Below are 27,267 nucleotides of genomic sequence, written 5' to 3'. Positions count from 1 at the left end.
AGGCAGCAGCTTCAGACACCACAGACGAAGCTGCTGGGGTTTGTGTACAGCGCACAGTAGTACACACAAGTAGTACAAGTGCCTTCCTCTCTACTACCTTTTACCCAGCAACTTAAGCGACGACATGGCTACCGGAGCAGAGCAAGCACCAGAACAGACGCCAAACCCTGCTGTGCCGCAGAAATCTATAGTAAGTAATTATTTACTTTATCATTAAAGGACATGGGAGGCTGCACTGTGACAGGCTTACTCAGGTCACATATTCCTGTCTGCTCTATTCTTCACTTATGTTAGGGACAACTTGTGAACCTATTACCAGTAAGAATGTAGACATGTTTTTCTGTCTAGAAAATGAATAGCCAGGGGACTCTTACCTGATCCTCCAACACGGCCCCTTCCACCAGGTGCACAATTATCTGCTCCTGGACTTCTTAAGGCGGGTAACCACTAGGTGATTTTGACAGGCAATTGCATGATAACGATGTCGTTATCGTGCAATCAGCCGCAAATCGGGCATGTAAATTACAAAAACGACCAGCGATGTGCGTGACCGCATCTATCATCGCCCGTACATGCTGGACAACCTGACGATCCCGTCAGGTTCAGCATGTACGGGGATGATTGATGTGCCTGGACTGAACGAGTGAACGTTCAGTCTAGGCACATCACTAGACATACAAACGACAGCACAATTGCAATGTCGTAATCGTGCTCTCATTTGTATGTCTATAAGTGGATACGCACCTTTAGTTGGAGATGCACTAAGCCTTGGAGTTATAAAGAGCCAACCAATCAGCTCCTAACTGTTATTTTTCAAACACAGCTTTATCACTCTCCACTTTATCACTCTCCAAGGCTTAGTACATCTCCCCCTTAGGGGCATATTTATCAATTGTCATTTTCTATACCTGATAATTGAAACCAATGGAAACAGCAAAAACGCATACTTTGCTATATCTCCTCTTGTAGCAAACACAAACATCTCAAAATTTCACACAATGTGTTGAAGACCAAGGCCCACAAATGTGATGTGACTTTATCTCCATTCACTTTATCTACGACCAAGGGTTAGTAAACAGACCCTATAAGACCTCTTTATAAGGATGGGCATTGACCAACAATTGCTTACAACCACTGATGATGGAGATCCGATGATTCTCCGCCACCAATGGCTGTCAGGTGGCAATGGTTTTTTTTTTGTTCTTGGAGCTAGGGACACGGAGCTTAGTCCAGCCTACAGTGACCTGCTAAGCCCCACCTCCTTTCCTGATTGGGCCACTGTCCGACATTCCCCATAGCAGGGACGGCCATCGATGTGTGCAACTCATACTTACCTGCTTTGCTGCCTCCTCCTCCGGCGGGACATGGTGGCACACTTGCACATTGTGCCCATGCCCTCCGCTATACACTGGCGAGAATACAGGCATTGTATAGCGGGGTCAGGGCTAGGATGACGCGATTCACAGCAAATTGGGAGCCTCCTGGCCATTCCGGAAGCATAGGCAAGTATAGTGCAACTGCACTGTTTTAATGCCATTGCTGTTAACACACAAATAGCCATCTGTGACTCCTTACATGGCCATCAAACCTTCCCCCACATGCCCCTTACATGCCTGTCAGACCCGCTCCCCCCATATACAATCTCACACCTTCCACTTACCTTTTACCTTAAGACACTTGCCAGAAAAGGCTAGAGCATACATTGCCCTCCTGCTCCTCCTCTTCTCCTCCAGTATTATTTTATAACAAAGCAGAGAAGGTCAGATTGGGAGCTGCTGGCAAAGGGCCAATCCACTCCTAATGATGTTTAACTCAACAACCCCTCCCCACCTCTCTGCCAACAGCACTCGTAGTACTATACCCCTGGCCGGGAGCCATATGGACAGGTACAAAACTGCAGGTTAGCTACCACTGTCTTACATTCTACCACTTCCCTGTGCTGCTGGGCTCCAATAGCAGCTACATTGTCTGCTATAGCTACGGGATGTAGTCCACCGGTCACAATCCCGATGGCAGAATGCCGGCTAGGGATTCATGACAGGCGTCGAGATACCGACGCCTGTCATAATCCTGACGCTGGAACTCCGACCCCTGCCATCCCGATCGTCGCAGACGGGGTAAGTATTCACTTAGCCCGGGGATGGGGAGGTTAGGTTTAGGGCACCCCGGGAGGGACTTAGGGATAGGCGCCTCCCCAGGGAAGGTTAGGGTTAGGCTAGGGGAAGTGGGGGTTAGGTTTAGGCACTAGGGTGGAAGGTTAGGATTAGGCACCCCCCCAGGAGAGTTAGGTTTAGAGACTGACGGGGGGGGTTAGGGTTAGGCACCCCTAAGGAAGGGTTAGGGGGGAAAGAGGGGAGGGTTAGGGTTACTAACCTCCGCTGTCAGGATTTCGTCCTGCGCCTTGTTGGGATTTGAACCGGTGGCTAAACAGCCGCTGGCACATCAATCCTATTCCATAGCTACAATTATATCCTTGGTGAGATGGATGAAAATTTGTAACATTTTTATTATGACTCCAGGGACTATTGGCCTCATTCTTTATATGGCTGTACAACTTGCACCTTTCTCCGGCAGAATTTGGCCTCAAGTGTTCTGTGCAAGATCTCCCTTATCAGTTGTGTTCTGTCTGGAATCCAAACCCCACTACAGAGCAGAATAAATTGTGTTACTGCCTCTATTTCTAGACTGCACATTTCACAGACAGTGTGGAATGGTCATTCTGTGGAATGGTGGAGCAGAAGGGCTGATTCAGATGTGAATGCAATGCCATTATTTACACAGACCGAGTGATTGTTAGCCATTTGGCATGCCTGTAAGTCGCACTGCGGCAGCGCTTGCGCAGAGGATAGAATCGCCAAGTGATTGACAGGTAGTCAGAGTCTGGGGGAAGTAACGGGGGTGGTTAGAAAAATACAGGTATGTCGGACAGTTTAAACACTGTTTCCTTGGAACAGGAGAGCCCCCTGTGTGTCTGGAGACCTGATAAGTCTGCGACAGCTTAGACTTGGAAGGCTGATGGCCGCCTGATCTGCATTTGACGTTTGTGGTTTTGTGTGTGTGCGGCGGATGTGAGATGCTTTCAGTGGGTGTCTCTAAGCACTGGATTGCGAGTGAGTCATTAGCATATTATCGCAATTGTGATCTGTGTGAGATCGCAGCTGCGATGAATCAGGCCCAGAGAGCAAGACTCAAAGAATGTAACATTGGATCTTCATATCTCTGCAAACAGCCTGTTGCGTTGCAAAATTGTAGCTTGTATAAACAAGTAGGAATATGCTAAAATGAAGTGTCGATAGGAATAGAGGCTTTGTAGGGGGAGAAAATACATCCAGTGAAAAGATGAGATGATCTGCAGTATATATTTATGAGGAGTTATTTGTGCAGGGCAGTGTTCTGCAGGTCTTTAGAGCGACGTGATCTGGAAAAGAGCAATTATGGGGCAGATTGAATTAGCGGCAATGTAGCTCCCAGGTTTAGTGCTGGAGCTATTCAGTTACTCCCGCGGAAAGTCCGCAACTAGCCCAGAACACGAATTTCTGCCCCAGTCTCAGTAAGGTGCATCTCCTGGGTTGAGTGCTGAATGCAATGCAGTCAATTGAATAGCTAAAGGCACTTAAGGAGCTACATCCCTGCGATGCCGCCTTTGAGGTTCTGCTGTCCCTGGCTGACTAGTTTTTTCCTCTGTTCTCTGTCAGTAGCCTGGCTAATCAATGTGCAGCCTGTCACAACCTTTCTCCCACTTCTTTTACATGTGTGGGCGTGTTATACCCTTTGATTTGAGCGTCTGTGTTTATTCGGCTGCTGGTTATAGTCACATACACCTGGAAATAGTGTTTTTATTGCTGCACATAAATGTGCAATGTGTCTGTCCTCCTTATCTCTGTGAGATACAAGGTACTAAGGCCATATAAGACCATATGAAATGTGTGCGTAGAAACCTGAGTTTATATCAGAAAACCTAGGGCGTTATTCATGTAGATACTGAAATGGCTACCTGTAATTACCACTATATACTGTATCACATTATATTGATGCTATATATAGTAGTGTTATGTAGCTATTCAATAAAACTACCTTTAAGGCGACGTCCTCCGATAAATGTCCCCTCTGCAATCCCGGGAAGCAGTGATAAGACAGACATATGATGAGTCTGCTCCTCTGATTGGTCAGCTGTCACAGTGAAGGGGGCGGGGAGAACAAGGAGAAGGCAGAAAGACGGGAGTAATCTTTGATTTTCTCCCATCAGGAGGCTCTTTACACCATCCTGAGGGCATTTATCAATGTGTGATATTCTTGTTATCGCCCATTATTAATCTTAAATGTTGCTTCAACCAATCGACTCCTAACTGTCATATCTTTGAGAAATGACAGTTAGCAGCTGATTGGTTGGAGCACCATTTAATATTAGTAACGAGTGATAGCAAGACATTATTTTTTCTAGTCTATATTATAACCCATCCCGTTCATGCACCTGTGAAAGACTACTACATTAATCTGATAAACTACTACTTTGAATTACAACTGGTGTCCAGCAGCTACAAGTTCTCCAAATCGTATCATTACAGTTAGACCATCTGTGACTTATATAATTTTCAAACGTCACATTAAACTCAATTATAAATGTGGGTTTTTTTTTCAAAACTTCAAGACCTTTTTCTGCAGTTATCGATCCGTGAACTCTGGGCCTGATTCAGCACAGAATTGAACGCAAGTACTTTACAATTCCGTCCTTGCAATTATGGTAATGCAGCAGGAGGAGTCATGCCTCCTGTATGCATCACTTATCCAAGCAGTGGCCAAGGACGCAGCACCGAATAATCGGCGTTAACATCGGCCGGCTAAGTGACCCATGGGGAGTATGAGTCCAGCCCATGTGTACGCCCATGGGGAGTATGAGTCTGGCCTGGCTAAGTGACCCATGGGCAGTACTGGTCCAGTGCCTGTGCAGGTTCCCAACCACCAGGAATCTGCATTGAGCAGTGCACATACAGTACATGCACTGCTGATTCAGGCCCTCTGTCCATATCCAAACTGCAGAATTTGTGTTGGCTATGTAAGATAATCATATACAGTCAGGTGCATAAATCTTGGGACATTGACAGAATTTTCATATTTTGGCCTCTATTCACCACCACAATGGCTTTGAAATGAAACAAACAAGATGTGCTTTAACTGCAGACTTTCAGATTTAATTTGAGGGTAATTACATCCAAATCAGGTGAACGGTGTAGGAATTACAATGGTTTCTATATGTGCCTCCCACTTTTTAAGGGGCCAAAAGTAATGGGACTATCAACTCAAAAGCTATTTCATGGACAGGTGTGTGCTATTCCCTCGTTATTTCATTATCAATTAAGCAGGTAAAAGGTCTGGAGTTGATTCTAGGTGTGACATTTGCATTTGGACTCAGTTGCTGTCGACTCTCAATATGAGATCCAAAGAGCTGTCACTATCAGTGAAGCAAGCCATCATTAGGTTGAAAAATCAAAACAAATCCATCAGAGAGATAGCAAAAACATTAGGTGTGGCCAAATCAACTGTTTGGAACATTCTTAAAAAGAAAGAATACACCGGAGAGCTCAGCAACACCAAAAGACCCGGAAGACCACGGAAAACAACTGTGGTGGATGACAGAAGAATTATTTCCCTGGTGAAGAAAAACCCCTTCACAACAGTTGGCCAAATCAAGAACACTCTCCAGGAGGTAGGTGTATATGTGTCAAAGTCAACAATCAAGAGAAGACTTCACAAGAGTGAATATAGAGGGTTCGCCACAAGATGTAAACCATTGGTGAGCCACAAAAACAGGAAGACCAGATTAGAGTTTGCCAAACAACATCTAAAAAAGCCATTATAGTTCTGGAACAACATCCTAAGGACAGATGAGACAAAGATCAACTTGAACCAGAGTGATGGGAAGAGAAGAGTATGGAGAAGGAAAGGAACTGCTCATGATCCAAAACATATCACCTCATCAGTGAAGCATGGTGGTGACATATCATGGCGTGGACATGCATGGCTGCCAATGGAACTGGTTCCCTTGTATTGATGATGTGACTGCTGACAAAAGCAGCAGATTGAATTCTGAACTGTTTCGGGCAATATTATATGCTCATATTCAGTCAAATGCTTCAGAACTCATTGGACGGCGCTTCACAGTGCAGATGGACAATGACCCGAAGCATACTGCAAAAGCATCCAAAGAGTTTTTTAAGGCTAAAAAGTGGAATGTTATGCAATGGCCAAGTCAATCCCCTGACCTGAATCCGATTGAGCATGCATTTCACTTGATGAAGACAAAACTGAAGGGAAAATGCCCCAAGAACAAGTAGGAACTGAAGACATTTGCAGTAGAGGCCTGGCAGAGCATCACCAGGGATGAAACCCAGCGTCTGGTGATATCTATGCATTCCAGACTTCAGGCTGTAATTGCCTGCAAAGGATTTGCAACAAAGTATTAAAAAGTGAAAGTCAGATTTAGGATTCTTTAGTTTGTCCCATTACTTTTGGCCCCTTAAAAAGTGGGAGGCACATATAGAAACCTTTGTAATTCCTACACCGTTCACCTGATTTGGATGTAATTACCCTCAAATTAAATCTGAAGGTCTGCAGTTAAAGCACATCTTGTTTGTTTCATTTCAAAGCCATTGTGGTGGTGAATAGAGGCCAAAATATTAAAATTCTGTCAATGTCCCAATATTTATGGACCTGACTGTATATTTTATTAGCAGAAAATACCCCCGTCCCCTTCCCACACACCGTTTTATAATTACTTATTCCTGTATGACTTTAGATTTGATTTTTAGGGCATAATTCACAACTCTTATTTTGCATGGCAATCATCAAGGGGGAACTTCAATTGTTTTGGGCGCCTGTAGCTCCCGTCTAAAATGACTGGGACTGGGAGCTATTCCATTGTTTTGGGTTCCCAGCCCTGAGTCTGTATTAATTGCGGATTTCTGCTTGCACCCTCACTGTCTCCCTTGTCACTCGGAAAGTTCTCCGCAAATTGAATGAAACTTTTTTTTGTGGCAAGCTGGTGTTACATTTTTTTTTCTTCCTTATTTTCTTTATTAATACAAGGGCAGGGCAATCCAAAGGCTGTCTCCGAGCCCCTGGCAATGTCAGTGTGATTCCATTTTCTTTTTACAAACTACTCCTGGATTCCTGTCCTGATGAGTCCTTCAGTTGAAAGTGCTGCTGCAACAGCAAGAAACACAAATACAACTGTCCCCAGGACCCCCACACTCCTATTCCACTCCCACTAGGACTCTCTCTCAGGGGTATATTTACCAAAGTGTTGGTTTTTAGAAGTGTAGTTTTTGCCCACAGCAACCAATCAGATTCTAGCTATTATCGTCTAGAAGGTGCTAAATAAATAAGTGGAATCTGATTGGTTGCTATAGGCATTAACTCCACTTCTATAAACCCATACTTTAGTAAATATATACCACAGTCTCTCTCCTCTATCTACTACTACTGTCTAATCTGTTTCTCTCCTCTCCCTACGGAACTGTGCTGCTCACGGATGTGGTCACTCAGACTGTAGACAGTCACTGTGAGTGACTATCTCAGTAACAGCGAGAATCCCGTTAATACACAGAATTTGGAGCCGAAAATCCCAGAGAATTTGGGCACCCGAAACTGGATCCTGGCATTCCGGGATTGGATTCCCTAGTTTCGAAAGACATTGCTGAACTAAGGCCTTATGGGTGTGCGCTATAAATGTTCAAGAGACGATACTGAGAAGAGGAGGAACTGTGACCAGTGCTGTGTGGGTGTGGCCAGAGGAACGTAGATGTTGACACCAAGTACACTATCAGCCACCCTAAATACATAAAAAAATTTAAAAATGTCATCAGGGGAGGTGTACTAAGCCCCGGAGAGTGATAAAGTGTTATAGAGATATACCAACCAATCAGCTCCTGTCACTTTACAGGCTATGGCAGAGGTTTTCAACCGCTGTGCCGCGGCACAGTAGTGTGCCGCGGGCGGTTGTGAGGTGTGCCGCAGCGCTAGAGCCGCCGGTCACATTAAAGAGCTGCGGCCCGGGCAGCGCTGCCACTGAGCTCCTCTGGGAGGCTCAGGGGCACGCCCCGGGCCATGACCTGCCTGAACGCGGCAGCGTGACATCACAGGTCAAGCATGCCGCGTTGCCTGCCTGGCCTGCCTGCCCGTCCCAACAGAGTCTCAGCCAGTCCTTTCCTCCCGCTCGCGGCCAGCCAGTCCTTCTCTCCTTCCCGCCTGCGACCAGGCAGTATTCCCACCTTCGCCAGCAGTTAGCCACCCCTTCACTAACTCCTGCCTGCGGCCAACCAGTACTACCCACCCGCGATCAGCCACCCCTTCTCTCCCACCCGCCCGTGGCCAGCCAGTACATCTCTCCCTCCAGCGGCCAGGAAGCCCTTTCCTCCTAGCCGCCCGCGACCAGCCAGCCACTGCTGACAGCTCTGCACTGTGGGAACCTGCAGCCGATGACAGACAGGTAAGTCTAAAAAAATGTACACTTATTTTTGATGTGGTAGCCAGTATGATTTGATTTTGTGGAGAGCAATGTGTTGTTGTTGTTTTTTTGTTTGTTTCTGTGGGGGTCCTTGTTGTTTTTTTTTTCTGTGGTTGCCTATTTTATTTTTTTTCTGTGGGGGCCCATGTTATTTTTTTCTGTGGGGGCCTATGTTTTTTTTCTGTGGGGGCCTATGTTTTTTTTTTCTGTGGGGGCCAATGTATGTGTGTGTATGTGTGTGTTATATCTTTGGGGCCATTGTATGTGTGTTTTATTCCTGTGAAGGCCAATGCGTGTTTTTTTTATGTGAGAGCCAATGTGTATGTTTTTGCATAGGTCGCGCACGACGCATCGCCGGATGGTGTGCCTTGGCAATTTTAAAATCTTGCCTAGTGTGCCTCAAGTTGAAAAGGTTGAAAATCACTGGGCTATGGGTTCTATGTACTAAGCCTTGGATGGAGATAAAGTACCAACCAACCAGTTCCTAACTGTCATTTTTCAAACACAGCCTGTGACATGGCAGTTAGGAGCTGATTGGCTGGTACCTTATCTCCATCCAAGGCTTAGTACATAGACCCCTATGTTTGAAAAATCACAGGAGCTGATTGGTTGGTACTTTATCTCCATACACTTTATCACTCTCCAAGGCTTAGTATATCTTTGTGAGAAAACTGTAAATACAATTGTTTAATACTTATGATTTATGGCCAACTGTGTACCAGCTAGGCAGCTGGTCATCATAACGCTGCCATGATGATGGGCCTATTCTTATGTGGAGGCCTGGAGCTGGAGCTTAAAGATTATTGATAACTGTTAAATAACATCGATATGCCTACATAATCAATAAATGTAACTTATTTTACATTTCAGATGCACTGCCCCATATCTCATGAACACAGGGAAGATGTTGCAAAAATCTTCAAGGAATGTAAAGAGGAAAGCATCTGGCATAGAGGTAATGGAAACCTTTACGGCGTGTATATAACCATACATTTCTCGTCTAGATGTACAGTACAGTGACTAGGTTTATGCTTGCAGTTACACATCTTCACCACTGGTGGGGTAATGAGTTATGCACATAAGGAACAGCAGAAGCATTGATTCTTGTGGTAACTGCAGGAAACCTTTTTTTTTTTTCTTTAAGTGGAGTAATTAGAAATAAAAAACAAATCAGTGTCCGAACAACTCTGGTTAATCAGAACACAAGTTGCTCACTGAGTGTCCATCACAAATGCCTTGTCACTGACATTAATCCATTGAATAGACAGTTTGTTTGTTTGTTTTAATACTCCTTTATCTGTTTACATATTTTGCTTTTACATTACAGAAAATCAGAATAAACAACATACATTATTGTACATGTTGGTTTGCTCTCATTATATAATAAAAAGGACCACTCAGGAATTGATCATTAGGGCCCCATTTATTACCAGTGCGATATTTAGTTTAGTATTGCAGAGAAACTAACTAATATGCTACCGGTATTCAACATTACTTACCCCTCCAGCAAGGTCCAGCTAAGATCCCCCTCCTCAGCAGCATCTCCTCTTCTGCCTATCACTGCCAGTGGGTTTCTGACACTGTCATCCAGCGGGGACCCGTTAGTACCTGGAAGGCTTCGCTGAAGCCAGAAAGGATGCTTCCGTGTCCCCGTTGCCGGCAATGGGGACTTCATAACTCAATATTTAATTTACCACTGTTTGTTAAATATTGAAAGCATGACATAACCCCTTTAGCGAGTGCTAAAGGGTTTATGTATCGTTGATAAATGGGGCCCTTAGTGTCCTGTCCACAGATCTGTCACATGTATGAGCGGCTGTAGGTCACACTGTCACATGTATGAGCGACTGTAGGTCACACTGTGGCATGTATGAGCAGCTGTAAGTCACACTGTCGCATGTATGAGTGGCTGTAGGTCACACTGTCGCATGTATGAGCGGCTGTAGGTCACACTGTGGCATGTATGAGCGGCTGCTGTAGGTCACACTGTCCCATGTATGAGCGACTGTAAATCACACTGTCCCATGTATGAGCGGCTGTAGGTCACATTGTCGCATGTATGAGCGGCTGTGTAGGTCACACTTTGGCATGTATGAGCGGCTGTAGGTCACACTGTGGCATGTATGAGCGGCTGTAGGTCACACTGTCCCATGTATGAGCGGCTGTAGGTCACACTGTCCCATGTATGAGCGGCTGTAGGTAACACTGTGGCATGTATGAGCGGCTGTAGGTCACACTGTCCCATGTATGAGCAGCTGTAGGTCACACTGTCCCATGTATGAGCGGCTGTAGGTCACACTTTCCCATGTATGAGCGGCTGTAGGTCACACTTTCCCATGTACGAGCGGCTGTAGGTCACACTGTCGCATGTACGAGCGGCTGTAGGTCACACTGTCGCATGTACGAGCGGCTGTAGGTCACACTGTCGCATGTACGAGCGGCTGTAGGTCACACTGTCCCATGTACGAGCGGCTGTAGGTCACACTGTCCCATGTATGAGCGGCTGTAGGTCACACTGTCCCATGTATGAGCGGCTGTAGGTCACACTGTCCCATGTATGAGCGGCTGTAGGTCACACTGTCGCATGTATGAGCGGCTGTGTAGGTCACACTGTGGCATGTATGAGCGGCTGTAGGTCACACTGTGGCATGTATGAGCGGCTGTAGGTCACACTGTCCCATGTATGAGCGGCTGTAGGTCACACTGTCCCATGTATGAGCGGCTGTAGGTCACACTGTCCCATGTATGAGCGGCTGTAGGTAACACTGTGGCATGTATGAGCGGCTGTAGGTCACACTGTCCCATGTATGAGCGGCTGTAGGTCACACTGTCCCATGTATGAGCGGCTGTAGGTCACACTGTGGCATGTATGAGCGGCTGTAGGTCACACTGTGGCATGTATGAGCGGCTGTAGGTCACACTGTGGCATGTATGAGCGTGTGTAGGTCACACTGTCCCATGTATGAGCGTGTGTAGGTCACACTGTCCCATATACGAGCGGCTGTAGGTCACACTTTCCCATGTACGAGCGGCTGTAGGTCACACTTTCCCATGTACGAGCGGCTGTAGGTCACACTGTCGCATGTACGAGCGGCTGTAGGTCACACTGTCGCATGTACGAGCGGCTGTAGGTCACACTGTCGCATGTACGAGCGGCTGTAGGTCACACTGTCGCATGTACGAGCGGCTGTAGGTCACACTGTCGCATGTACGAGCGGCTGTAGGTCACACTGTCCCATGTACGAGCGGCTGTAGGTCACACTGTCCCATGTACGAGCGGCTGTAGGTCACACTGTCCCATGTACGAGCGGCTGTAGGTCACACTGTCCCATGTACGAGCGGCTGTAGGTCACACTGTCCCATGTATGAGCGGCTGTAGGTCACACTGTGGCATGTATGAGCGGCTGTAGGTCACACTGTGGCATGTATGAGCGGCTGTAGGTCACACTGTGGCATGTATGAGCGGCTGTAGGTCACACTGTCCCATGTATGAGCGGCTGTAGGTCACAATGTCCCATGTACGAGCGACTGTAGGTCACACTGTCGCATGTATGAGCGGCTGTAAGTCACACTGTCGCATGTATGAGTGGCTTTAGGTCACACTGTCACATGTATGAGCGGCTGCTGTAGGTCACACTGTGGCATGTATGAGCAGCTGTAAGTCACACTGTCACATGTATGAACCGCTGTAGGTCACACTGTCGCATGTATGAACCGCTGTAGGTCACACTGTGGCATGTATGAGCGGCTGCTGTAGGTCACACTGTGGCATATATGAGCGGCTGTAGGTCACACTGTCGCATGTATGAGCGGCTGTAGGTCACACTGTCCCATGTATGAGCGTCTGTAGGTCACACTGTCCCATGTATGAGCGGCTGTAGGTCACACTGTCCCATGTATGAGCGGCTGTAGGTCACACTGTCCCATGTATGAGCGGCTGTAGGTCACACTGTACCATGTATGAGCGGCTGTAGGTCACACTGTCCCATGTATGAGCGGCTGTAGGTCACACTGTCCCATGTATGAGCGGCTGTAAATCACACTGTCCCATGTATGAGCGGCTGTAGGTCACATTGTCGCATGTATGAGCGGCTGTGTAGGTCACACTTTGGCATGTATGAGCGGCTGTAGGTCACACTGTGGCATGTATGAGCGGCTGTAGGTCACACTGTCCTATGTATGAGCGGCTGTAGGTCACACTGTCCCATGTATGAGCGGCTGTAGGTTACACTGTGGCATGTATGAGCGGCTGTAGGTCACACTGTCCCATGTATGAGCAGCTGTAGGTCACACTGTCCCATGTATGAGCGGCTGTAGGTCACACTGTCCCATGTATGAGCGGCTGTAGGTCACACTGTCCCATGTATGAGCGGCTGTAAGTCACACTGTCGCATGTATGAGCGGCTGTAGGTCACACTGTGGCATGTATGAGCGGCTGTAGGTCACACTGTGGCATGTATGAGCGGCTGTAGGTCACACTGTCGCATGTATGAGCGGCTGTAGGTCACACTGTGGCATGTATGAGCGGCTGTAGGTCACACTGTGGCATGTATGAGCGGCTGCTGTAGGTCACACTGTGGCATGTATGAGCGGCTGTAGGTCACACTGTCCCATGTATGAGCGGCTGTGTAGGTCACACTTTCCCATGTACGAGCGGCTGTAGGTCACACTGTCGCATGTACGAGCGGCTGTAGGTCACACTGTCGTATGTACGAGCGGCTGTAGGTCACACTGTCGCATGTACGAGCGGCTGTAGGTCACACTATCGCATGTATGAGCGGCTATCCGTCACTGCCACATTTATGAGCTGTTATTTGTCACACTGTCACATGTGCAGCTATTTCTCACACTGTCACATGTGCGGCTATTTGTCACATGTATGAGTGGCTATTTCTCACACTGTCACATGTGCGGCTATTTGTCACATGTATGAGTGGCTATTTCTCACACTGTCACATGTGCGGCTATTTGTCACATGTATGAGCGGCTATTTTTTAAATATGAGGTTTCAAAATAAGTGTTTTAATTTATTTACTAATTTGTTAATTTTCAATTCTAGATACACATTCACTGTAAACTACCAGTAGGGGGAGATGTATCAAACCTTCTAAAGAGAAAATGTAAAGAAGTTGCCTATAGCAACCAATCAATGAGCTTCTAACTATTATATTTATCTAGCACCTTCTATAATATGACAGTGGATTTAATTATAACACGTCTGTTTGTGTTTATGTCCAATATTTAAAAAGGCAGTGCTTTAACTATGGGACAATGCTAGTAAAAGCATTGTCCTTTTAAATATCCGGAAATAAACACAAACAGATGTACCCACCCCAGTACCCGGGCCTGACTAAGCTCTTTACGGCCCAGGTCTTGGAATGTGGTAGGAAGTCAGAACACAAGGAGGAATACCACACAAACATAGGGAGAACATGCAAACTCTCCACATAAATTGTCCCAGTTAGATAGATGTCTATATCTCTGCTAATGTGTTCACCAAGCGCATGCTGCCTGCTCCCCCAGTGCTGTATATATTTACATTACGGTTCCCTCCTGTCAGTGCCCAGAGGTGGTGCACCTGCTAAAGAGAGAGAGGCAAACGGTATAATACAGGTAGATACAGGAAGAGATAGAGGGAATAAAGCCTGCCAACGCTGGGCATAACAGCTACCAACCCAGCACACCTGTATCATGGTTGCCACTGGTCTGGGTGAATCTGACGGTTTGTGATCCTTAGCTTGTGACATGTATGAAGAAAATTATACAATACATGCTTGTCTTATTTCACAGCATGTTATTATTTATTCTGCACACATAACACTATTTATTATTGTAAGAGCTGCTGCCCTCTATAGCTTACAGGGCTGAGATTAAGGGGGGGAGCTGTATCAAGCCTTGGAGAGATGAAGTGGAGAAGTTGTGCATAGCAACCAATCAGCTTCTGTCATTTTATAGACTGTACCAGATAAATGATAGCTAGGAGATGATTGGTTGCTATAGACAACCCCACCAGTTTCTCTCTCTCCAAGGTTTGCTACGTCTCCCCTTAAATATTTTAAGCAAAGCATTTCTAAGCAATATGGTTGCCCTTCGTTTTATGTAGCTGCTCGCTGTTGATATTAACATGGTATTTTTAAGCTTATATCTATTTGTATTGGTTAATGATAAAGTTCAACCTGTACAATGTATTCTGTTAGAGCAATGTCCTATGTCTACTTGTGAATTAATGTTTCAAATTAAAATGTGTGACATGATGCTTTGTCTATGACGTGTTTTACTCATTTGAATATAAAAACCAAAAACTCAGGTGATGAAGTGACGTATCATTATCATCACTTCTCACTCGTCCTGTCTCTCTCATCACACTGTGACAAATACTTGTATCTATTGCAATTTTGATACTTAACAAATAATGGATGATGTCCTAAAACTGACACAATCATAGGCTTGAAATGATCAAATGTGGCGATAAATGTAACCCTATTGCCTTCTGTTTGGTTTTTGCAGCTATACCGCTGTCCCTTGTTAGCATGCTAGCCACTCAGAGCCTCATTTACAAAGGTTAGTAAATATATATATTTCTGAGTCATTATACCTCTTTGAAGTGACACTTGAACAATATCCATTATCTGTCCCAAGAGGAAAGCATTATAAATTAAGTTTGGCACAAAGTATGTGACTTCCCATGATAACAACACAATCTACTTATAGAATTCCCTACATCTGACCATATTCCCCACAGTCTGTAAATCTTTACATTCTCTGAAACCCTTCTCTTTGCTAGAGCCTACATTATTTCCACCTAGACTACTCAAATTGGTACACCCATAATACTGTCACAATCTCCACTGTGAGCCACACATGTTCCTCATGTCTCAGCTGTGTCCTGTTCCCACTAGATTGTAAACTCTCCTATGATCAGGGTCCTCTCTACCCTTTCTTTGCATTTTATTTGTCGATCTTGTATAAAGTCGTTTTTTATTTTTTTTTTCGATGAAAAAATGTACTGCAACTCCAGTTTACCAAAGGGCCTTTGGCCAAGTAAGTGTCTCCCTGTCCTATGAAGTCGCTGAAATGGAGGAATCTGGTGATATAAGTTCCAAGCACCAGGGTAAAAAATATACCAGAGGTGATAGTAGAAGAAATTAATGTTTCCGGACAGAAAAAGGTGCCAGTACCATCAGAAAAAACACTTCTTGTACTGTATGTCCTGTTTTCCCCACTGACTTGTGCTGCAGAGAACAGTGACGTATTTGTAACCCCCTTTACTCTGTATAAAGGGATCCTAGGTTACCAAATCCCTTAACGACTAGGATGTACCCACCCTTAACTGTCCGTTAAGTGGTATATCCTTATATCTGGTCAGTGCCTCCACAAAGTATTTGTAGTCAGTATGGGCCTACTTGGGAAAATCCAATTGCTAAAAGTGATTAAGTAACTTGGTGTAGATAACACAATGTATAACTTATATCAACATTCCTGCTCACACCCTGTCATTCTTGGACCCATGTGGTCTCCAACTCTCACCATTCCTCCAGGTAAGTAGACACTATGAAGTATAGTTTAGATTTAACTCACTTTATATAACAAAAAGATTCCTACATATAAGACCAAGAATGTATCTCTTTGCATTACATAACTTATCATATACAGTTTGATACATACACGTGCATATACTTTTAACTGGACAATGAGGTAACCTTATGCAGAAATGACACCAAAGTACATGAAACCTTCTAGGAGGTAATTTCCAAAAGTCTTATTGTGGCTCCTTAGCTGGGTATCTAAAGTTCCTGTAGATTTGAGTCATTCTTATAGTCTATAGAACCAAACTGTTCATATTGACTTAGTATTGACTTAGGAGCCTAGTTTACTATTCAGTTTCTTAGTAAAGATTTCTGTAGATGGTGAAACAGGAGTCAGAGCTGCTATAATCCTCTGACTTTAGCTGTCATATAGATACTTTGCAGCAATAGTCCCTATACAATCGATCTGATTAGGAAAGGTTACACAATGTTTTAGTTGTTTGTCCTTTTCTTTTTTTACTGTGCTGAATGACTGTAAAAAGAACATGTGCTGTAGTAGTCTCTAGATTTATTAATGAAAAAGGTGAAAGATCCCTTCTCCTGTGACTTGGATACTCTCCATTATTTGCCCAATTCCTGCAAATCTGCTATACTATAGTCATATAGGTATACTCTGGGCTTTCATTCTCACTTATACTGCTTTTATACCTAAATTCTGCGTCTGACCCGGAGGTTGGAACAGGGTTCCAAACCGGATCAGACCTGGGATTTAGTTGGCTCCGACCCAGGAAATTCCTGAGTCAGCGCCGTTCACACCGGAGCCAGGTCTACAGTGACCCGGCTCTTCTGGCGTGGAAGTGGATGCTTGGAGCTGAAGTCATCTCCAAGCGCCACTGAATACGGACAATCGGCCAGGATGTGGCGCGCTCCAGGTCATTGTGACCCGGATTGCGCCGTTTACACTGCAGGGTTTCACAGGTTATTCCTGTGTTAAACCCTGCAAGTCACCTGGGTAGGATTGCTGGGTCACACCACCTGGGAATCCAACCCTGTCCCCTTTTACACCAAGGAGCTACCCGGGTTAACCCTGCAATAACCTGGCTTTTAGCTCTGGTGTAAAAGGGGTATTTTAGTGTTAATTATCTCTATATATCTTTATTGTAAGACTCAGGTTAGTTTTCTTTCAGAGCACTTGAAATGTTCCCTCCTTAAAATTGAGGTTATGCGAGTGCAGTGGTAAATGTAATTACTTGCACTAAGCATCCTCTGATATCGTCTATGTACTGACACTCTCAATATGGTGAAGCTATCTGTAAATAATACGCCTTCCCTGGCTGTAACCTCTACTTTGGCAGTGAGTGCTCAGGTGAATGCAGTGCAAGTGGCTCTACTCACTGCAGAAGGTTCCCTGGAACTGCTGACACGGACTGTCAGAAACTCCACTCCCACCAGCCAATCTCCTTCCCACTGGCACACCTCCTAGTGACAGCCTGTGAGCAGTCAGGCTAGGCACCGCTGAGCCGCCCGCTGCCACATGTCCTCTGCCCATAGGACTGCCGCTGCCACCGCAGATGGCGGCATCTAGGAACAGGTGACAGGTGAGCTGGGAACTCTGCTGTCAGCCACTGCTGCTCACCATCTTCACAGCTCCTGCTGTGACAATCTCCCTGTCCACCCCTGTGCCGACAGCCTGTCATAGCTCAGCTGCCATTTAAGACACGGGGGGCGAGCACTTGAGAAATGGATTCAGCAGACCACCTCTCAGTCTGCCGGCTGCTCCTTTTTATATCTCTCTCTCTGAAAAACTTAATGAAGTGGACCAGTGGAGAAATTGCCCATGGCAACCAATCAGCTTTGAAGTAACATTTATTAAGTACAGTCTATAAAATAATAGGTAGGAGCTGATTGGTTGTCATGAGCAACTTCTCCACTAGTCCACTTCACTAAGTTTTTCACTGCTTGATAAATAAACCCCTCAGTCCCTGCCCTTCTTTCCCAGGCAGGAACCCAATCACTCCCAGCTATGTTACTCTGCCCCTTTTTCTATAGTATATGGGTCTCCCACACACTGAGGCACATCCACAAAAAGAAGTACCACATCAACCCATATTTAAATACATGAATCACATATACCTATTGTACATGTATTAAAAAAAAATATATATATATATATATATATATATATATATATTTATTTTACATACAAGTTTACTAATATATACAACATACTTTTACCAACTTTAACTAGTTAAATCCCCACAAGAGTAAATCTATTAAATATACACCCAGATATGCATTCTTATTAATGCAGTATATTTTTCTAACCCTTAACCTTGGTTACATATTACAAATCAATGGCAATAAAAATTTATTTCTACACCTTGGAAGATAATGCACGCACCCGTAGGCGTAGCCTGTATAAATGTGATTAGACATGGAGCATGTGGCAAGAAACACAAAAATGATAAGACTGCAAAATCACAAGTGCCGTGTGTCCTACTAAGCAATGTCAACTTTTTCATATGTGTGCTAATAATTAATGGACGAGCTGTAACTAGATTGCTTCCTTCTAGAATCGGAATACTAGATTAACTTGTAGATAACTGATTCTTTCCTCTCCGCAGGATATTTGTCAAAAAGTGTAAGACTCGGCGTCTGGCCAAAAGTTGCTTGTAAGTATGAGAGCTTGGCATGTAACCAACAGTTATTTAAATGTGTGTGTATATATTCACATTAATATACACACCTGTATATTGTCATCAATATGTCTCATCAGTTGTGTTTACCTTTTACTTTACTCTGTGATCCAGTGGCTGGTGTGCTGGGGTTCATCGTTGGAAATATCTCGTATATGGGACAGTGCAAGAAAAAGTTTGAGAAGCTGGGGCTGCAGAATACGCATGAGGGTAGCTTTGTGCCTGCCTTTGCTGGTTCTTATGGTCCAGGATTTTTTGGACGCAATCACAAGTATGTGCCTTTATGTAAAAAGAATAGTGCTAGTGTATTCCACAAAGCCTGCATTAATAGTCTGGTTTAAGGTAGTTGGGCTGGAACTGGCCCACACCATCCCTGACAACCATAGACTTGATTGTACTGCCAGAAAATGTATACTTCTAACATGAATATGGCCTAGTGCATTTTTACCCTGAGACAGAACCCAGGTCTGTTTGTGTTCAGCTTTCTGATAATCGGGAAGTACAAACACCAAGCTGTCATCTCCACCTTTGTAATGTAACTGTAGCCCACACATTCACTAAATATTAGCTTTACTGCTGATACTGTATTTAATGCTTTACATCAGTGTTTCCCAACCTTGATCCTCAAGGCTCAGTGACAGTCCAAATTTAAGAAGATCCATATTTGAGCACAGATGGTTAAATCAAAACAACGGAGGTACTGATTAAGTCACCTGTGCTCAAGTATGACTATCCTTAAAACCTGTTAGCGCAATTTGAGAACTGAGGCTGGGAAACACTGCTTTATTTGCTGCATAGAAAATAAACAATGAAACTAGTATATTTAATGGCCAACCATTGTCAAAGTAACTTTTATCCTAAACGTATAGGTTATAGTGGCTGCACAAAGCTTGTATTGACTTATGGCATTGCTGAATGTGTATTCATAACATGGACAAGTCAAGTAACGAATATTTCTATGCATCAGGCATTGTCACCATTGTGAGGAATGCAAAAAGAAATGCACTAAGGACAAAGAAGGATCTGCCCAGCCCAACACCGTCTCCTGAACTTGTGTAAGTACTATAATGGTCTGCATTGGGGGAAGTACACCGGTGCCTGGAAGAGAACTGTCCCTCTGAGCCCCTCACCTCTGGTTTGTACCGGAATGAACAGTGTAAATGCCATGTGTCCAGATCACCATACCAGGCACCTAGGCTGTGGGACATGATATTGTGGCAGTACCTTGCCCCTGTCACATGTCATGTGGAGTAAACACTTCTGATACCTGTAGGAGTTTCACCACTGACTGTAACTGGTGAGTGGAAACTAACTCGTTTTCCGTACACTGTGCAATTAGTGTGGTGCAACCTTTGCGCATTTTGGATATTGCCACTACAGTACTAGTCTAATCTCACCAGTGATAGATAAAATGTATTCTGACTATCGTACTCTAATATATGTATTAAAATCCATTCTTTTATATAGATTGTTAGGGGTGCTACAGCTAGTTATTACCATGAATAAAGTGACAAAAAAAGAACCATGATGCAGTTGTGCATTTAGGAATCTAATGAAGATCATCTGAGTGAAAAATGTAAAACTAGAGAGATGTGAGAGTAGGTATGATAACTATAGTCTTTAATACTAAAAATATATAAAATAGAATTTAGAGTGTAACACGCCATTCTAAGAGAAATATATTGGATATGATTCAGAGTTGTACGCAAGTCCTTTTTGTGGATGGATCCTGTGATATTTAGCACTGTACATGCTCTGTAGCGGAGTGTACACTTCCATGGGTGTTTCAGCATTCAGCCCTTGTGCCCTAGTGGCTGAATGGGCATGCCTGAATATCAACATGTGATTGGCACATCAGCTAAGTGGTGAGGGCACGTAGATGGAACTGCGGACTAGGCAGAATTGTGTGTGCGCAAATACACGTCTGATTTCACACAGACCTCCTGCAGCAAAAAGGTTGGAGCATGTGCGTCCTGATAATGCGATTTAACCAAGTGTATGGTTGAGGGCAGTGTGGTCACATAGATGTGTACCACTCTGCATGCTTGCACAGAATTGCCGCTGACTTGCGTGCTGCACAGATTCTCTCCCATTATCTCTAACTGCCTCAGCAGGGGAATGTGTTATATTATTCCATACATACAGTATGTGAACTGTAAACAGAGGAGCCAAGTATACTCATTGGTTGGTAGTTACAGTATCCTGACATGGAGAGTGAAAAGACACTCCTGATTGGATTTCTAGATTGTCACTCAGAATAAGAAGTATTGTGATTGGACAACGTCAGCAATGAGGTGGTAGGTGTGGCTTGACCACCCGAATGCTTAACTATCCCAGAAATTACAAGTTTACATCTTTACATTTTAAAAAAAGAGCCTATGCTCTGACCCAAGCCTGCCAAATAGAATATTTTGGGACTGAATCTGAGCCGCACACTAAGTGGCTTTAGTTGCGGGCAGCCGCAGAAGCCTGATTTACTACCTTATGCTAATGCCAGCTTCTGCAGTGCTAATACGAGATTCTGTGCGCATGCAAGTCAGAAGCCATGCTGCCTATTCTACACTGGCTGCCACAGCCGTCATCATTAGTGTCTGCACTTTGCACCAGGCCCATACTAGGTGCAAGAGATCTGAGACAGGCGTCCCTTCCCCATATGCACAAGTTTTTGAGACACACCCATGACAATCCCACAAGTCAGGGCGGGCACCTGCAATCATATTGGCGCTGCCCAGTTCCCACCCCAAAACAGCCAGTTTCACAGACAGATCTTGCCGTTTGCATCTGTGCACATAGATCCGTGTGAATCTGAATCAGCTCCATTGTCTGTGTGATCACCACTTATTAGCTGCAGGGAAGAGAAGCTGAATGCAGCATTGTCCTCTCTTCTCCAGTCGCTGAAATCAATGATGGATGTGGTGCAATCGTAAATAAGATGCCCTCAGTCTAACATATCACCAGTTAATCAACGCTTGTTGCTTATAAACCATATATACATAAATCAGGATTCTTTTACTATATAATCTGCAGGGAAAGTGCACCTCTTCATTGAAGCCTATCAGCCATAGTCTCTCTTCCCAGCTCCACTGGCGCCGACAGGGGTGTGGGTACGAATTACTCAGGCAGGGGCTTGTCTAAGGGACCCAGGCCAGCTGTGCCAGGGGAAGAACGCCCCTCTCATCGGCTGCATGTGTGCCAACACACAGTAAGCCTGCCTTTGAGCCTTACAACCCTTCTCAGTTCACCTCCCAGTTATTCTTTCAACCTTTGAGACTGTAAGCTCGCACAAGCAGGGCCCTCCCTCTTGGTCGTCATCCTGTACTATACTTATACCAGTGCACTCCCAATTCATAGTCAATGACTCTGCACCCTTCTATCCACACATCCCAGGCACGGAGGTCATTCAGTGGTACTGTTAATTAATTATATAACAAAATGAGACAGTTATTAAGTATTTGAGCCTGTCCTGCCTCTCGTAATGTCTGTATGAGCCTTTTTATATTGTATTTTTGTTTCTTCTACTTTGAGGCTGGTTCAAAAAATAAGGTAACAAGACCTCTTATTTGTGTAAATTTATTCAACCCGTACATATAATCAATAGTATGGCTTTGGTACAGATTATTTTTCCACATAGTCTAAGCATTTGTTCCAATGGTACACCAAGGCATCTATCCTGGCATAGAAGAAATCAGTATCAAGTACCTGAAGCCAGGACATGACTGTTTACGGAGCTTCGCCGTCATCCAAAGAGATGGAAACTGCTAAATCGAATGAGTCTGTCCTCCTGAACCAGACTTTAAATGCGGCACAAATTTTCATCTGTGGTGGACGTGCTTGGCCAGCTGGATCACTGCTCATCTTGAACGTCTGTCCTGCCGTTATCAAAGGCAGTGCACCAAACCTGTTTCCGTGACATGACGTTATCACCATACACCTCGACAAGTTGGAAATGAATTTCAGCTGCTGATGTGCCCTTTAGATGCAAAAATATGATCACACTACGTACCTCAATGTGTGACCATGTTTCTGCTGGGACTTGTAGTTCCACAAGTGCAAAATCGCAGGCATGCTGGCACTTGTAGTTCCACTGTAAAGTACAATAGTGTCACATTATTTGGCCCCCCTATTACCCCCATACCCACCGCTCCAGGGGTATGGGGATTAGCCCCAGGCTTCAGCGTAAGCCTGTGATGCTCAGGAGGGGACCCTTTTTTGGGTGGTCCCCAACTCCCCAGAGATCACCGGCTTGCGCTGACTGACTTGGGGTGTAATGCTTTGGCCCTGGAGCCCTGGTGATTGGGTCTCCGGGCTGTGGCATTACACCCCGGTTGGTTGGGTCTGGTCTTAAATATAGGGGGTACCCCACGTAATTTTTGCCCCCTATATTTAAAACCAGCACTAGTCCCTGCAGCCTGGTGTTGGTTTCTAAAATACGGTGGAACCCTACACATTTTGTTCCCTGTATTTTTAGAAACCACCACTGGCTGCAAGCCTGGGGCTGGATTGGCTTTTGGGGGGGGGGGGGGGGACCTTATGTCATTTTTTTTGTAATTTTTTTTACAGGTTAACTAAAACGGGAATTTTCTGGAAATATTCTAGGGACCCCCCTAAAGATGTCTAGACATGGGGGATCATTATGGGTACCCCATTTTTAAATATTTCATTTATTTATTTATTACCAGATATTTATATAGCACACACATATATTCTGCAGCGCCTTACAGAGAATATTTGGCCATTCACATCAGTCCTTGCCCCAGTGGAGCTTACAATCTATATTCCCTACCACATCTACACACATACACATTAGGGTTAATTTTTGTTGGGAGCCAATTAGCCTGACAGTATATTTTTGGCGTGTGGGAGAAAATCGGAGCACCCGGAGGAAACCCACGCAAGCACAGGGAGAATATACAAACTGAAACACAGGTAGGGCGATGGTGGGAATCAACCTTAGTGCTGTGAGGCAGTAATGCTAACCATTACACCATCTGTGCTGCCCTAAAACCAGAAATGTATCTTAAAAATGGTTTCACGGGTCAGAGAGATTAAAGACCAAAATATATCAAAATTACAATCAAATGTATTGATTTTAGAAGTGGATTCATACGTGCACAACTGCATCAGTTTTTTTTTTTTGTTTTCTTTTTACTGTTACATTTTGGATATTGGCTTACAATCATGTACTTTGACTAATTATGAATAACTGTTTTATAATGTGCAGAATTTGCCTTAGGGGGAATTCAATTAGACCCGATAACTTTGCATGGTGAAAAGGGAGGTAGCCTCGGGCTTTATTGCCTGAGGCTATTCAATTAGACTCCCTTTTTCACCCAAAACCCGTTTTTAACGAGTGTTTCAAAAGGGCATTAAGTACAGTTGACAGGTGTTAACCCATAGAGTGTTCGTGAAAAGTTCACGGACTTCTGCGATAAATGGGTGTTTTCACCCACTAACTGTATACTTATCTGCAATTTCTGTTCGGGTCTCATGAGACCTGAAAAGAAATCCCCGTTAAGACAGGCTATTAATAGTACAATGATTTCAGTGGTTTGTGTGGTAATATATGAGCAGCACAACTTTTCAATGTGGGAGAATCCATTATTTGCAAACCAGGGGAAACAAAATATGCACCATTACACACATTATATATTTTAATATAACCTACACAGTAGCAGATATTGTGTAAATAGGATGTGATGACCTCATCCCCTTTAGCTTTGATGTATAATAAAACATTACTGTACAAATGGCTATATTGTTGTGAATTTAAGTTTTCATTCAATATTAACTAGTATAGTTCAGAGAATAATAAATCATCAAAATTGCATAAAACATACAGAATAAGACATATTGTAACAATCCGTTGCTCGGTTGTCAGTTCTGACCACTTCCAGGAACAGGAAAATAGGGACAATTAGCAACTACGAACAATCCATTAGACATCGACAAAAGAAAACTGATGTGAGATGCCATCAAGTGGCCACAGATGACTATAGTTTGATTTAAAATCCTGTGCTAGTAACCAATAACTAGCTTATGTCCACGTAATTATACAGTTTAGTCCTTGGATGGTAAGAGTTCAGTAACATTTTTTTCCAAGAAATATTCAGTAAAAGTCTCCAAGCAAATGTATTTTTGTTTTATTGTTGCGGCCACAGGAAAAAAAACTAATAACTATCCAAACTGTACATCCCTTTAGTAATAGTTGTTTTTTCTAGCTTTTTTTCCTACAAAATGTAGTTTAGGTGAGATTAGCGCAGGCTGCCCTGGCAACATAGCACCGTGTGCCGTATATATGTGGTAATAAATGACATCTTCCATCAGTAGCAGCACTAACCACTAGCTGCCTCTTCCCGCGAGAGGAGAGGGACAGACTTGTCCGAAGTGCGTTATCCAGACCACCCAAACTAAAGTAACTCCCAGAGGCCCAGCCATTGCTGTATCTTTCCAAGTAATATCACAGGAACCATGTTGTCTTGGTGGTAATGTATTTATTATAAGCCACTTGTTTGACAGTAGTCATTTAAATGCACACTGGGAAGGATGGTACTGGCCCTGGATGATAAGCTGCATTAAATGGTTAGTTATACTCCTGTGTGCCTGTACTACGAGTATGTAGGTGCAGCTGGGCAGAATGATAAATGCATGTACGTAATTCATAGAACAGATTTGTACAGTGTTATGACTGGGGTGGTACAACCCCTTTGAACTGACATTTACAGAAATTACTGAAGGTTGCCAATCCCCTGGCAGGAGTTGGGATGAATAGTCACATGACTGCCGCACTGTGTGGAGACATAGAAATGATGCTTGCATCTAAATTACTTTTTTGTTCTTTCCCCCTAGGTCGGTCTGTGAAAGTGAACAAACCTCTTGTCATTTATAACTTGAAATGTTTTCTGTATCCATTCGTATCTCATTTATAATATAGCTTTTTTTTGAAAATATATGCGCCTTATTTGTTTTTGTTTTTTTAAATGTCCAATTAATAATGTAAATATGAAAGAGAACCATTGATGTACAGTAGAAAATGGAATTCCAGGATTGTCGGGAAATAATATATAAATACAGATAGGAAATGACCTACTATGGAGCTAATGGTATGGATACCAGCAGGGACAGACTGGGGCTGTAGATTAACCCTGGCAGTCCGTCCTGCGCAAGAAGGGGCATGCCGCGAGTCACGGAGGCCTAGCCTCGCCTCGCAGCACGCCCCCGTCTCTTCCTGGCCATACAGAGCGCACCGGCCTATCACTGCCGCCACCCCTTCCGCCTGAGCTCACATAGTGAATCCGGCAGCGGAGGGAGGGTACACTTCCACTCTCCTCGAGCCGACCCTGAGGCCATTGGCCCTTTTGGCATTTGCCAGAAGAGCCAGATGGCCAATCCGGCCCTGGTTACCAGACAGCCCAGGTACCAAGGGAACAGACCCACCTTTTGGAAATCATGATTTTATAATATGCTAATTATTATTGGTGCTGAATTGGAGTTGAACACGTCGGCGCCATGTGAACACGGCTACAGAATTATATGCATCTCAGTCACATCTCCACTTGCAGCTGAAGGTCATAAAACAGTACAATTACAACTAGACTACATGTTATATATATATATATACATACATACACACACATACAGTTAGGTGCATAAATATCGGGACATTGACAGAATTTTCATATTGTGGCCTCTATTCACCACCACAATGGCTTTGAAATGAAACAAACAAGATGTGCTTTAACTGCAGACTTTCAGATTTAATTTGAGGGTAATTACATCCAAATCAGGTGAACGGTGTAGGAATTACAACGGTTTCTATATATGCCTCCCACTTAAGGGGCCAAAAGTAATGGGACTATCAACTCAAAAGCTATTTCATGGACAGGTGTCGGCTATTCCCTCATTATTTCATTATCAATTAAGCAGGTAAAAGGTCTGGAGTTGATTCTAGGTGTGACATTTGCATTTGGAATCAGTTACTGTCGACTCAATATGAGATCCAAAGAGCTGTCACTGTCAGTGAAGCAAGCCATCATTAGGCTGAAAAATCAAAACAAACCCATCAGAGAGATAGCAAAAACATTAGGTGTGGCCAAATCAACTGTTTGGAACATTCTTAAAAAGAAAGAACGCACCGGAGAGCTCAGCAACACCAAAAGACCCGGAAGACCACGGAAAACAACTGTGGTGGATGACAGAAGAATTATTTCCCTGTTGAAGAAAAACCCCTTCACAACAGTTGGCCAAATCAAGAACACTCTCCAGGAGGTAGATGTATATGTATCAAAGTCAACAATCAAGAGAAGACTTCACAAGAGTGAATATAGAGGGTTCACCACAAGATGTAAACCATTGGTGAGCCACAAAAACAGGAAGACCAGATTAGAGTTTGCCAAACAACATCTAAAAAAGCCATTACAGTTCTGTAACAACATCCTATTGACAGATGAGACAAAGATCAACTTGTACCAGAGTGATGGGAAGAGAAGAGTATGGAGAAGGAAAGGAACTGCTCATGATCCAAAACATACCACCTAATCAGTGG

At 44.2% G+C, this 27,267-nt stretch overlaps 1 protein-coding gene across 1 annotated transcript; it reads left to right on the top strand.

Moving 5' to 3' along the window:
- Positions 1–25,666, top strand: OCIAD2 (OCIA domain containing 2). Its single transcript, XM_088475254.1, has 7 exons — positions 1–190; positions 9,374–9,458; positions 15,011–15,064; positions 18,654–18,701; positions 18,840–18,996; positions 19,693–19,780; positions 25,572–25,666. The coding sequence occupies exons 1-6, from the start codon at positions 125–127 to the stop codon at positions 19,772–19,774; spliced, it is 492 nt and encodes a 163-aa protein (XP_088331380.1). The 5' UTR covers positions 1–124; the 3' UTR covers positions 19,775–19,780; positions 25,572–25,666.
- Positions 25,667–27,267: the final 1,601 nt, after the last annotated feature.

The sequence above is a fragment of the Taudactylus pleione genome, unplaced genomic scaffold (assembly GCF_031769625.1).
Source record: "Taudactylus pleione unplaced genomic scaffold, aTauple2 ptg000169l, whole genome shotgun sequence".
NCBI classification, from domain to species: Eukaryota; Metazoa; Chordata; class Amphibia; order Anura; family Myobatrachidae; genus Taudactylus; species Taudactylus pleione.
The sequence above is the reverse complement of the archived record's forward strand: the minus strand, read 5'-3'. Positions and strand labels throughout refer to the sequence as shown.

Excerpts from the sequence above, each read along its gene's own strand:
- OCIAD2 (XM_088475254.1), top strand. The coding sequence starts at position 125 with ATGGCTACCGGAGCAGAGCAAGCACCAGAACAGACGCCAAACCCTGCT. Across the intron at positions 191-9,373 it reads CTGTGCCGCAGAAATCTATA|ATGCACTGCCCCATATCTCA; the intron begins GTAAGTAATTAT and ends TTTACATTTCAG. Across the intron at positions 15,065-18,653 it reads TCAGAGCCTCATTTACAAAG|GATATTTGTCAAAAAGTGTA; the intron begins GTTAGTAAATAT and ends TCCTCTCCGCAG.